Source organism: Vombatus ursinus, unplaced genomic scaffold, assembly GCF_900497805.2.
Source record: "Vombatus ursinus unplaced genomic scaffold, bare-nosed wombat genome assembly UNPS02014798.1, whole genome shotgun sequence".
Lineage (NCBI taxonomy): Eukaryota > Metazoa > Chordata > Mammalia > Diprotodontia > Vombatidae > Vombatus > Vombatus ursinus.
Genome location: NW_020954576.1, coordinates 75,230,582 through 75,243,502, shown reverse-complemented (window position 1 = coordinate 75,243,502; position 12,921 = coordinate 75,230,582). Strand labels below are relative to the sequence as shown.

Sequence of the window (12,921 nt, the reverse complement as noted above, 5' to 3'; positions counted from 1 at the left end):
TGAAAGATCTAATGACTCTGATGAATGACATAACCAACCACAACTTTAGAGAACCAATGCTATAGTAGGCTACACACCTCCTATGAGGTAATTGACTAGAAGTGCAAAATGAGATACACATTTTTGGACATGCCCAGCATGCATATTTGTTTTACTTAACTATGCTTATCTGTGACAAGAGAGGATTTAAAAAAAAATTGGGTGGCAGGGGGATTGGAGACAGAGAGGGAGATGGTGAAGCAAAAAAAAAAAAAAATAGACCATATCCATTTCTATGCTTTTTCCATGGAGTCATCTATATTTTTCAGTATCAAACAGGCCAGATGGTGCCAATCCTATTTCCTCTTAGTTTTTTTGTTTTCTTGTTTGATAAATTGTAGAAAATTCTTCACTCTTTCCAAAATGCTGATTCTCTCCACTGTAGTAATCTTCACACTGGAATACTTTGGAGCACTTTAGAGCCTATGGACAACATGTCCTGCACCCTGCTGGTGCTTGTGCAGCCCTCGTGCATGCACTCACACAGCACTGCCATCCTCCCAGGCTTTGGGTTTGTGCAGTCTCTGTAGATGTTCTCTGTCTCCTTGTGCCCAGCCACTGAAGTGAAGCGCTCTTCTCACCCAATTTACTTCTGAGTGTGGTGTACTCTATGGATGAGTTGCTGACTTTCTTGAAGGCCACAGTCTCCCAGCTACCAGGTCAATTCAGTGTTGGTCTACATCAAATAGGTTGGTCTGCTCACCAGGCATAGCTGCTGCTGCTAACAGCTTCAAATGCCGAGGGGACCTTTGATCACTCTTTTGACCTTTCAAAGTTCACAGAGGCATAACCTTGTCTGTTCTATCACTGATACTCGCCTCAGATTATGAAAGAATAAAGACAAACAACACAAAAAAAGAGAGGTGCCACGAGTTCATGGCCAGAGGGTGGTTAGGTGGGGAGATAAGGCAGTCTCAGTCAACCATGGCTGCCCCATTATTACTGGGCCCACAGCATTTCTTTTGCCTTCTTACTCAAAAACTGAGAACATTAATCTGTTTGAACCTTTTGTATGTACACTGAGTTCCAGCTCAGCAGTCATTATGAAAAGGCTTCTCCTCACCATGAAACTGCTAGGGAATAGTATGCTCATTAACCTTCATGTGCATTGGCAATAGGCATGTTTTATATAGGTAGCAATGACTGGGTCCTTATTGGCCAGTTTCCCCACAATACTCCAGACTTCCCAGTACATAGTAAAGGAATTTGATCTTGGGAGAAGTGAAGAAATGATAAGACATTCCCTAGCTTCCTTTAGTAATTTCAAGTTAGCAAGCCCAGATAAATTGTATCTCAGAGTACAGAAAGAACTGGGAGATGTGTATGCTGATATGGTTTTGGTTATCTTTTAAATATCATGGAGAACAAGTCGTAAGAATGGAGATAGGTAGATGCCCTGATTTTCTTTTTTTTTTTTTGTTTGTTTTTTTTTGTTTGTTTTTAGGCAGTTGGGGTTAAGTGACTTGCCCAGGGTCACACAGCTAGTAAGTGTCAAGTGTTTGGTCTGAACTCAGGTCCTCCTGACTTCAGGGCCGGTGCTCTATCCACTGTGCCACCTAGCTGCCCCCTGCCCTGATTTTCAAAGAGGAAAAGAGGATGGATCCTTCAAACTATAGACTGATTTTGATATGACTTTGATGGGACAATTCTACAACACATCATGAAAGCAATGGTTTGAACGTTTTGTAAGGGAAACAGTGATCACTTGTGGACTCGTCAAAAATAAATTATGCCGGCTTAAGCTTATCTCTTTTTTGATAGGGTTCCTATATATGAATAGGTTAGGGGAATGCCATAGACATACTATTCCTGGCTTTCAGCAAGATATTTGACAAAGTCACTTATGATATCCTTGCAGACTAGATGGGAAGATATGGAAAAAAATAAAAGTAGAGTTATATGGATGAGGATTGGTTGAATGACTGACTGTAAAGGCCAGAGACTGATAGATCCATGTCTACCTCCATAAAGATCCCAGGTAAACCTCAGGGATCTGTTCTTAGCTTTGTGATGTTCTACATTTTTAAGGTCAGGATCTTTAAACTTTTGGAGAGAATGTCTGGGCTGGTCCTGCTGCCATTTTCTTGGAGGCATGAAGTGTTATGCGATTCCAGCATCTCAGGAATAGCTTAGGCTAGGGATCAGCAAGCTTTTCAGTGCTCCCAAAGTAGTCTTTTTTTTTGGTTTGAGTCTACTTGTGTACTTTATGGACTTCATGCTAGGTCCAGGTTCTGCATATTTCTGGAAGGAATGTCTAGCCTGGTTCTCCTGTTGCTTACTTAGAGGTATTGAGTTGTGATCTGAAAGCTTTCAGTGCTTCCAAAGTGATCTGATGCAGGGCAAAATTTTATTTCTGCTCTCCCTCCTACCCTATTTTAGTTTTGCAAGTTCTTGGCATGGATTTGGGTCTGAACAACACGACTGTGGGCTTGCTTAGTTAGAGTTTCAGTAGACTGCTGCTGGACCTAGTCACTATCATTATGACTTTCCAGCTAGAAGCTCTGCTGGTACATAGTTACAGAATTGTAGATTTCCCTTTTGTTTGACATTCCTGCCCTGGTTATTCCTCTGCAAGCTTTAGGATGGGCTAACTTGTGAAGTATGAGCACACATTTGCTGTTTGCTTCAGGACTAGTTTGTACACAGTCCAAGGCTCTGGACTCTCACCCTGAAATGTCACCATAGGCGCAGGCTCCATTGTCAGTCTTTCACAGATCTGTTACCTGGAGGTAGCGAATGACAAAGCGGTCATTTGGCACCTGTCCCTGCATTCTATACAAATTTAGGTGCCTTTATCTGGAACCTCTTCTTGCCTTGGTGCTCAGCATCTCCCAGTGCTGGAATGCTCTACGTCCCACACTGGCTACATCTCATCTTTGGTATCCACATATCTATCTATCTCTCTGTTTTGACCTGGGCTGGAAAAATGACTCATACTAATTTTTCTTGAATTTCCCAATCAGGATGCAGTCTGGTGCATTTTGTAGATCTGTCTGGAGGAGTTTGGGAGGATGTACATATGAGGACAGAACTTGCTGTGTCTCTTCCTATTACTCCATTCCCCAAATGTCAGCTGTTAATTACAAGATCATTAAGAACAGAAAAGAGGGCACACATGCCTGCCTGATCACTCCAGTTATTCGTGGACTCATGATACTAATCATTATCCCCTGATCATGGCTAAACAGGCAAGCTCGTAACACACAATTACTGTCTTACACTTGTCAGCAGTGGGTTAAAGGACTTTATTGTTCAAACATGGATTGATTTAGATGACTCCTGAGGTCCCTTACAACTCTGAGATTCTGTGATAAAAACTATCATATATCACCTTACTCAAATCTCTCTTGTGTACTTATATTCTATTTTATACTATAAGTTCCCATACTTTGAAAGGGAGGGTCTTGCACTGGCTTCATATCATTTCAAGGAACAAATACAAATTTTTCCAATTGGCACTTAAGCCCTTCATAACCTAAGCCAACCTACAATTCCAGGATTATTATGCACTATATCTCTTCATGCACTCTATGGTCCAGCCGAAATGGATTTCTTGTTCCTCTCCCATCTCTATGCCTTTGCACACTGGCAAGATAATTTCTGGCTCAGGCTTCTTTCCACCACTGGCATAAGAAGAGGACATTGCCCCAGTCTGTATTTTTAATTTCCAGATATTGTTACTGAAAGTTCAAAGGCCATAACACTTGCAGAGTCAAGGCTAGGAAAGAAGCCACAGTTCCTGCTTTAACTACAAAACAGATGCTTGTATTTTCCGCCTTTTGTTACTTGTTTCCCAATACATATACTCATATTTTTCCTCTCCTACTTTCTGTAAAATTCCATTTTTCTATGCTGCTTACAAGCTGATGCTTTGGCTTTCTGACTTTTTTTTCGTATAGATGAGCCTGCACAATGAGTTTTAATAAAATCTACAGTATTAAAAAATGTATTTATGGTATAAACAAAATCTGTCTCTATGTATTGATTTGGTGATTGGCAGCAATAACTATTTAATGAATCCTCAAATAATTTTTATCACAGCATAGAGGATGGGAAGAGGGGAGAGAAAGCTGTGGGGGACTTGGGGAAGGATGAAAAGGTCTGAAAGAGCTGGTAACAGTGGTATAGTGAATTGATTGACTTGCCACAGGGAAAGCATGGGTGAGATTATGTAACCTAAACTTAAAGTGGACCTAGACTGATTTTATGACTTTTCTCCAGCTTAGTTCAACAGCATGTAAGTAGGATTGAAGATGTGGATGGGTTTCATAGGTATCTGTGATGCTTACTATAATATTATTTATGAAATGTGTTGAATGAATAAGTGGAAAAATGACATCTTTCTCAAACTACTCATATATATGATTCTGGAAAAAACATTAAATCACAATTTTCTATTTGAAGAAAGAAATAAAAGGATAGATATTTGAAAAATTTGAATCTGACTTACCAGATTTTTAGTGCAGATTCCCAGGGCTATTTCATAGCTAACATCTCTCTTCTCCTTTAATATTTTTCGTCCATAGATTTCCACAATAGGATACACACCAAGATTCTCACGATAGATTACTTGAGCCCAGAACGTCAGTTTATCTCTCTTGTCCAAATAAATATTGCTTACAATAATACTGCTCTCAAACAACAGATATGGACAAATAGTTTGTTCTTTAAAAATTGAACTATATAACTCCAGCATTATTGGATATTCTGAAGATTTTGCTATGCCATAATTAAGATTTGCAAGAAACAGATCCCCAGTAGGGTTAATTAAAACTAAAGTATTGTCACTCTCGTTAGCCCAATCATGTAGCGGTGCTACATCTTTAATTTCAAGTTTGAAATAAAGCATTTTATTGTTGAACATTTTTATCACACCATTCCCATAATAATCTGAAAAAAAGAGAGAAAATAAATTAGAATTCCTCTAGCTTTACTTTTCTTGTGAGTGTATATTTTTAAAAAGTAATTCCTTGAATTAGTGGAGAAAAAAGCCTTCATCTGTTTCCCGTCTTGAGTATTCCCTTTAGATCCTCAAACTCTTCAGTCTTGTTATTAAGACATTAATAGGAACAATTGATTCTTCCTCCCTTCCCCATTGTTTTCTTTAATAGGAGAAGGGTACTAAAATAGACAAAAGTCACAGACAATACTAATACTCTCAAAAGGCAAATGTCAATTGACCTACCTGCCTACTCTTTCATCTTTTTTTAAATCCTTATAAGAATGATTTACGTATATATCAAAGCTATCTTCAATGAAAATATGAAAAGGGAACATCCAGATTGTGAAAAATGATTCTCTGTAGCAGACCACATCATCTTTATAATTGACTGAGAGTTATAGAGCACAGAAGATCCGCTATGTTTATTGTGTGTTGACTATAAGAAAGCATCTGACTTGGTAAAGTAAAATACTGCTTAGGAGGCTCTCCTATACAAAGTTGTCTTCTGTGCAAATGCTAAAAAAGAATACAAGATTCCTTGAAATGTTCAATAGCAGAGTTAACTTTGTTCAATGATTCTTTTTGTTTGATTCCAGTTTGGGAAGATTCTGAGAAGAGATATAGGAATAGAAAAATCTCCTTTTTAATCCACTGTTCTAGTCTTTGCTTTCATTTTGTCTTTTTCCCTTTTTTTCTACTCTTAAACTCATCCCCATTTTTTTCTTCAGTATCCTTCTCATGCTTTGTCTTTTTCTCCTACTATCTATGCATTCTTAGGATATTTCTTTTTAAGTGTATTTATTTCCTAAAATTTCCCCCTTATCAGCTTGCCTATAATTCCCAATTCAATTACTTAGCAGAATTATGTTAAATTCCCTCTCTAAAAGGCTATAAGAAAAAATGTCCTAAGGACACAAAAACTAAATATATGCAGGATGTCTTTTGAAAAAAAACCAGCAACTTACCTGTGACAGGTAAGATCTTCATTTAATCTATTGAGTATTAAGCTGATATGCTGAGGAACCTCAAACAAGCTTGTACAGTTGTGATAACACAAAGCCAAGGGAAGTCTCCCATTCACCATGGAGGTTTTCTCCTGCAGTAGCAGGAGTCAAATGTGAGAAGTTGGATATACAGTAACGGTTCCAATCTCCTCTTCACATCCAGTAGGCACTATTAATGTGCTGTCTGTATCTTAGAAGAGAATGGAGGCTACCTCTTTTTCCCTTCCTGAGTATTGCCATTTAATCCTTGACTATGTTCATGCTTGTTGTAAAGATGTCAGTAGAAACAATTGTTATTTCTTCCCATTTTCTTCTATTTGTTAGGATATCTTTTTGATACAACTGGAGTAAGAGAGAGGTGGAGATTGTAGGAATGGGGAAAACTAAAGGGGGAAGGAGAAAGCTGTCAATATATATCTATCAAGTTGGATGACAGAAAGTAGCTTCAATGAAGGGAAGTTAAAACAGTTAAAATACCCAGACGTGCAGAGGAGGAAAAAAAACCCCACCCTGACTTCAAATGCTGCCCAAAAATTGTTCAAAGTTTAGGTGATGAAGAGGGACTAGAGGTCCTAATGCAAGAAGGACAATTTGACTTTACAGATATCAGTGAGACTCGGTGAAATTAAATCAATGACTAACATAGGGCTCTGTATGGGTTTACCTTATTCAAAAGAAATAGGATAATAAAGGAGGGTTAATGGGGTAGCATTGTATATTAATTCTTACGTCAATTCATATCATCAGTTCTTTGATCCTTTTACTACCTTGTCTCATTGCTGCAACAAACTACCTATTTATTTGCCCCATCTGTATCTTGCACAAGGACCTGATGCTCCTGGACAAGTTTTTATAGGAAACCCAGGTGGAGGAAGCATGATAGAGAGTATTTGGATGAAGGTCAAAGGAGGGAAAAACAAGTAATTTTGTCATTGGAGTATACAGTAGACCACTTGGACAGAAAGTACTAGATGAGTAGTTCGGCAAATGGATCATAAGCCTAGCACAGAGCCATGAGATGGTCATGATGAGGCTTTTCAACTAGCCAGACATCTGCTAGGGCTCACAGACAGAAGCAGAGCAGCTACTCATTTCTTGACTTGCCTTAATGATCACTTTAACCCTCACAAGGTAGAAGAATTAACCAAAGAACATTCTATTCTTGATCTTATTCTCACCAACATGGAAAAACTAGTTGGAGGAGTATTGTGTTCCATTATGTGTATCACAGTTGAAGAGGGACACTAATAAGCTAAAGAGTGTCCAGAGGTCAACCAGGATGGTGAAGGCCTTTGCTATATGAGGATCAGTTGGAGGAGGTGGGAATGTTTGACCTAGAGAGTGGAGAAGACTCAGTGGAGACATGAGTGCTGTGGTTCAAGTATTTGAGGGATTTTCATTTGAAAGAAGAATCAGACTTGTGTTTTGCCCTAAAGGGCAGGAAAAAAATGAATAGAACCCAGGTGGCACGGTAACTGGATTACTAGACCTGGAATCAGGAAGACCCGAATTCAAATCCTGCCTACGCATCAATGGCTGTGTGATCATAGATAAGGTAAAATGGGGACAATCATATTACCTACCTCCCAGGGTTGTTGTGAGGATCAAATGAGATAATGTAGGTAAAATGTTTTGCAAACCTTAAAATTCTATATAAATGCTATTATTGTTATTGTTATTATTATTATTAAGTTGCAAAAAGGAATATTTAGGATTGATGTCAGAAAAAAAGTTGGTAACAATTGGAGCTATGCAAAAGAAGAAAGGGGCTGTCTTGAGAGGTTAGGTGTCTCTTTTATAGGTGATCTTTAAGCAGAGGATGGAAGGCCACTTGTCAGGTATTGTAGAGATTTCTTTCATGTATAGGTTGGATTGGATGACTGCTCATGTCCCTTCCTATTCTCAAGATCTGTGATAGTGTAAATAGGAAAAAAGACAAAGATGAGAAATTATTTCTGGCTGGGAATTTATTCACCTACTGTGCTCGTTAGTATTCAAAAGGTGTGAGAAATAACTAAGAGGCAAAGTATGAGTTGACATAAGAAGTCTGAAATCTTACTAGCAGCAAAACGAAAGGAGAGAAAGTGGGTGAACAATGATATTTTACTTAGAATCTCAGAGACAGCAACTGAAGGCAGCTATTGATTGCATTAAGGTGTGTGTTGGTAGGAAACCAAATACATCATGGCAAGTAGCATCGGAGGGAAAAGACAGGGAAAATGCATTATAAATAAAAAACTTGTCCAGGAGCATCAAGTCATTGTCCAATAAACAGGTAGGGCAAATAAATAGGTACTTTGTTGCAGCGATGAGACAAGGTAGTAAGAGGGTCAAAGAACTGACGATATCTGTTTCAGAAAGTATGGAGTGCTAGGGGGAATATTTTAGTGATGTGCAGAGGACTGTGCTTCATCTGTGTTTCTCCTAGTATTTATGCACAAAGGGAACCTTGGTTTATATCCCAGACATGATGAAAAGTCAGGAGGAATACTTTTCTCCTTAACTTACCAAGGAGAATGAAGTGTTCCTTGAAAAAATGGAAAATGTGCTTGGAAGGAAAAACAAAGAGAGGGAAAAAAAAGGATCCAGAATCCAGATTGGAGGGATGTTTTATATATATATACAATGTATGTATGTATGTACGTGTGTATGTATGTATGTGTGTGTATATGTGTATGTATATATATATATGTAGAGTATGTTATACAGAGAAAGAAGAGAAGAACCATGGAACTTTAGAAGCCAAGTGACAAGTTCTTCCCTGCCTAAGTGGAATGGAGTTGTATCCTCTTAGAAGGAAAATGCTTCCTTCCGGTCATATAGGTCTTTGGTGACATGCTATGCTTTACACTGCTTCTCTTGGGTAATACTTTGATGATAATATGTTGTACGCTACAAGTGGCTACCATGTGCCTGTCTAGTACCCATTGGCTGACAAAACTTGAATTCTTCAGACACTATAGTGTTCCATGACTTGAAGTAATACAGCACAATCACAATTTGCTATTTAGTCATTCTCAGTCATTTCTGACTCTTTGTGATCGTATTTGGGGTTTTCTTGGCAAAGACATAGGAGTGGTTTGCCATTTCCTTCTCCAGCTCATTTTACAGATGAGGAAACTGAGGAAAACAGGGTTAAGTGACTTGCCCAGGGTCACACACCTACTCAGTGTCTGAGGCCAAATTTGAACTCAGGAAGATGAATCTTGCTGACTCCAGGCCTGACACTCTATCCACTGTACCACCTACCTGCCCTATGACCATAATAATACTGTTAAAAGATGGGCCATTGTTTCAAGTCACTTTTCTATTCAGTTCTGACCTCAAGGCATAGCCAGTCTGCAAAGTGATAGATACATAGATCTTGTTTGTCATGTGTGTATGCATATAATACATACATGTATTTGTGCATGCATAGCCAGCACACAATACATACAATGTCTATATATGTATATGTGCGTATACAAACATGCATGCATGTCCAGTGTATGACTCTATATATACACACATGTACATACCTTCATATATACATACATGTACTTTTGGAGCAGTTCTCTAGGATGTCTAACCAACTGCATAAACTCTTTTGAGTGAATGTTTCTATTTCACATCCAGTGGTTTAGTAATAGATGCTATCAGCACAATGTCTTCTGCAGACAGTGGCATCTTCTGGGCAACCTCACCATGTATTTAAGATTCATTTTTTTTAGGCAGTTAGGGTTAATGACTTGCCCAGGGTCACACAGCTACTAAGTGTCAAGTGTTTGGTCTGAGGCTGGATTTGAACTCAGATCCTCCCGACTTCAGGGCCAGTGCTCTATCCATTGCACCACCTAAGATACATTTCCTATTTAGATTCTGCTGGGATATCTGACCTGATGGTAGCAAGCATCTCTGGCAAACACATGAATCCCTATTTTATGCCTCCCTTCATAAACAGAGGTTTGTCAAACAGTTATCTTTGCTGCATCTTTGTAGCAAAGATTGTATATGATTTTGACATAAGCACGTGAGAAACCTCATTGGAAGAAACCTTTGAAAGTGCTGTTTTGCTCTATCAGATCCAATGTTGTTGTTGTTGTTGTTTTTTAAAGTGACCATTCAACAACAAATCTAGTCATCCTATCCAGAACAATGGCAGAGCAACAGTTTCAGAGGGGCATCATCATCAAAAAAAGTGTAGAAAGGCAAAAAGGCTAAACACATCATTACTGATTACGATACAATAAAATTATGTCTCCCATGTCTTCTTCATCCTCAAAACAAAGGTGGGAGGAGGAAGAAAAGGGAATAAGAATTTATATAGTACCTTCTATATGCCAGGCACTGTGCTGAGCACTTTACAAATATTGTAACGTTTGATTCTCAGAACAACCTTGTGAGGCAGGTGCTATTATTACCCCAGGTACAAATAGTTGAGGAACTGAGACAGGCAGAGGTTAGAGGACTTGCCCAGGATCACACAACTAGTAAGTATCTGAGGCTGGATTTGAACTCATGTCTTCCTGACTCTGGGCCCAGAATTCTATATACTATGCCACCTAGCGACCTTACTTAATCCAGCTAACCTCACTAGTTTTCATCCTATATTTCTCCTCCTTTTTGTTGCCAAACTCTTTGAGAAGTTCTTCCAGAATCGATATGCCTCTGCTTCCTTTTCTCTTACTCTTCTCGTAATTCACTGCAGTCTGGCTTCTGACTTTATCATGCAACTGAAACTGCTCTCTCCAAAGGTATCAATCATCTCTTGACTGCCAAGCTAAATGACCTTGTCTCAACCCTCCTTCCTCTTGACCTCCTAGTAATCTTTGACATTATCAATCACCCTTTTTCGTTGGATGCTTGACCTTCTCTCTAGATTGTCTTGACGCTACTCTCTCCTAGTACTCTTCCTGTTTATTAGGCCACTTCTGAGTCTCCTTCGTCGGATTTTCATCTGTGCCATGCTTACTAATTGTGGGTATCTTTTCAAGCTCTGTCCTATACTCTCTTCTCCCTTGATATCATTCCGCTTAGTGACCTCATTAGTTCCCATGGATTAAAAAGTCATCTCAATGCCAATGATTCCCAGATTGACTTGTCCAGCCCTGACCTCTCTTCTGACTTCTAATTTTGCATTTTGCATACCTGTTTGTTGGTTATCTAGAATTGCATGTCTCACAGACATCTTAAATTCAGCATGTTCAAAGTTGAACTCACTATCTTTCTCCCCAAATCCTCCCCTTTTCTTAACTTTCCTATTACCATCAAGGGTACCATCATCTTCCCTATCACCCAGGCTCACAATGTTGGTGTCATCTTGAATCCCTCATTTTTATTTACCCGACATATCCAATCTGCACCAAGTTTTGTTGCCTCTACTCTAATGAGTAAATGTAAAAAAGATAGACTGAGGTACAGACTCATAGCCAGATCAGTTTATTAACCAGTGACGTGTATAACTGTTAACAAAGTGGGTCACACTGGTCACTTCAGCAAAGCCAGTAACCCCAGGGAGAAAGGGATCACCTTTTTTATTGACATGCAGCAAAGAAGTAGGTCTAGGCAGTTTTGGAACATTACAATTGGCTATCCTAAGAAAAGTGGGCTGCTATTTAGGTAAAGCTAATCATGTCACTGACAATTAAGTTAATTGTTTTGTGTGACTCATATGCCTCTTGTAATCTTTGCTAGATCAGTACTACCAGGCTTGCTGTCCTCTTGGAGCAGATCAAATCTCCCTTAATTATGCAAGGTCAGGTAAGGACAGATCACATATCTTTTGTGGGATGGCACCAGGTTAAGCTGGGGCTTACAGACTACAAGCAGATGTCCCAAGAACTAATGGTATGAGTCATAAGAACCTTTTCTTTTAATTATACCTTTAAACTAACTCTGAGGGAAAACTGGATTCCTGAGCAAGGTGAGCTCAGGCAGATACTAACTCAGTTATAAAAAAATCAATGCAGCATAAAATCAATTACATTGTAAAATCAATACAGCAGAAATCAGAGCTAATAATAATTTTGATCTTTTCACACTACCTTTACAACATCTCTTGAACACCTTCTCTTCCTTTCTCTTTCTCTTTCTCTTTCAGTGGGAAATTTCTTGTAACAAAGTAAAACAATTAAATGAAACTAATAACACAATGATGTCTGAAAGTGAATACAACATTCCACATCTGTAATGGACATGCTGAGTTTAACTGGAAGTCAGCAGACAGATAAGGGTAGGTGAGGTCGATTTGAGAATCATCAGCATAGAGATGATAATAAGCAGCTCATGGGAGCTGATGAGATCACCAAGTGAAGTAGTATAGAGGGAGAAGAAAAACAGGTCCAGGACAGAGCCTTGGGGGACATCTATGGTTAAAGGGTATGACCTAGATAGGAATCCAGCAAATGAGACTGAGAAGTGGTCAGATAAGTAGGACGAGAACCGAGAGAGAGTATTGTCATGAAAACCTAGAAGGAAGACAGCCTCTTCTTTTTTTTTTTTCTTTTTTGGTGAGGCAATCGGGGTTAAGTGACTTGCCCAGGGTCACACAGCTAGTAAGTGTTAAATGTCTGAAGCTGGATTTGAACTCAGGTCCTCCTGACTGCAAGGCCAGAGCTCTATTCACTGTGTCACCTAGCTGCCCTGGGAAGACAGTTTCAAGGAGAAGAGGGTGATTAACAGCATCAAAGGTGACAGAGAGATCAAGAAAGATGAGCATCAAGAAAAGGCCATTTAGTAAGGGCCATTACATTTGGTAGTTAACAGATTACATAACTTTGTGGAGAGCGGTTTCGGTTGAATTGATGAGGTGGGAAGCTAGATTAGGATTAGAAGGAGGATCATAGGATCATCATCTTAGAGCAGAGAGAGACCTCACAGACCTTTAAGTCCAAATCTCTCATTTTACAGACGAGGAAACAGAGCTTAAAGGAAGAAACGACTTCGATTTGACAATAA

At 39.0% G+C, this 12,921-nt stretch overlaps 1 protein-coding gene across 1 annotated transcript in view; it reads right to left on the bottom strand.

Moving 5' to 3' along the window:
- Positions 1-12,921, bottom strand: part of LOC114049469 (cation channel sperm-associated protein subunit epsilon-like) — a 148,827-nt gene that overhangs the window by 57,675 nt on the left and 78,231 nt on the right. Inside the window, exon 7 of the mRNA XM_027870709.1 lies at positions 4,490-4,929. Within this exon, the coding sequence (XP_027726510.1) occupies positions 4,490-4,929 (440 nt within the window). The remainder of the gene's footprint in view (positions 1-4,489; positions 4,930-12,921) is intronic.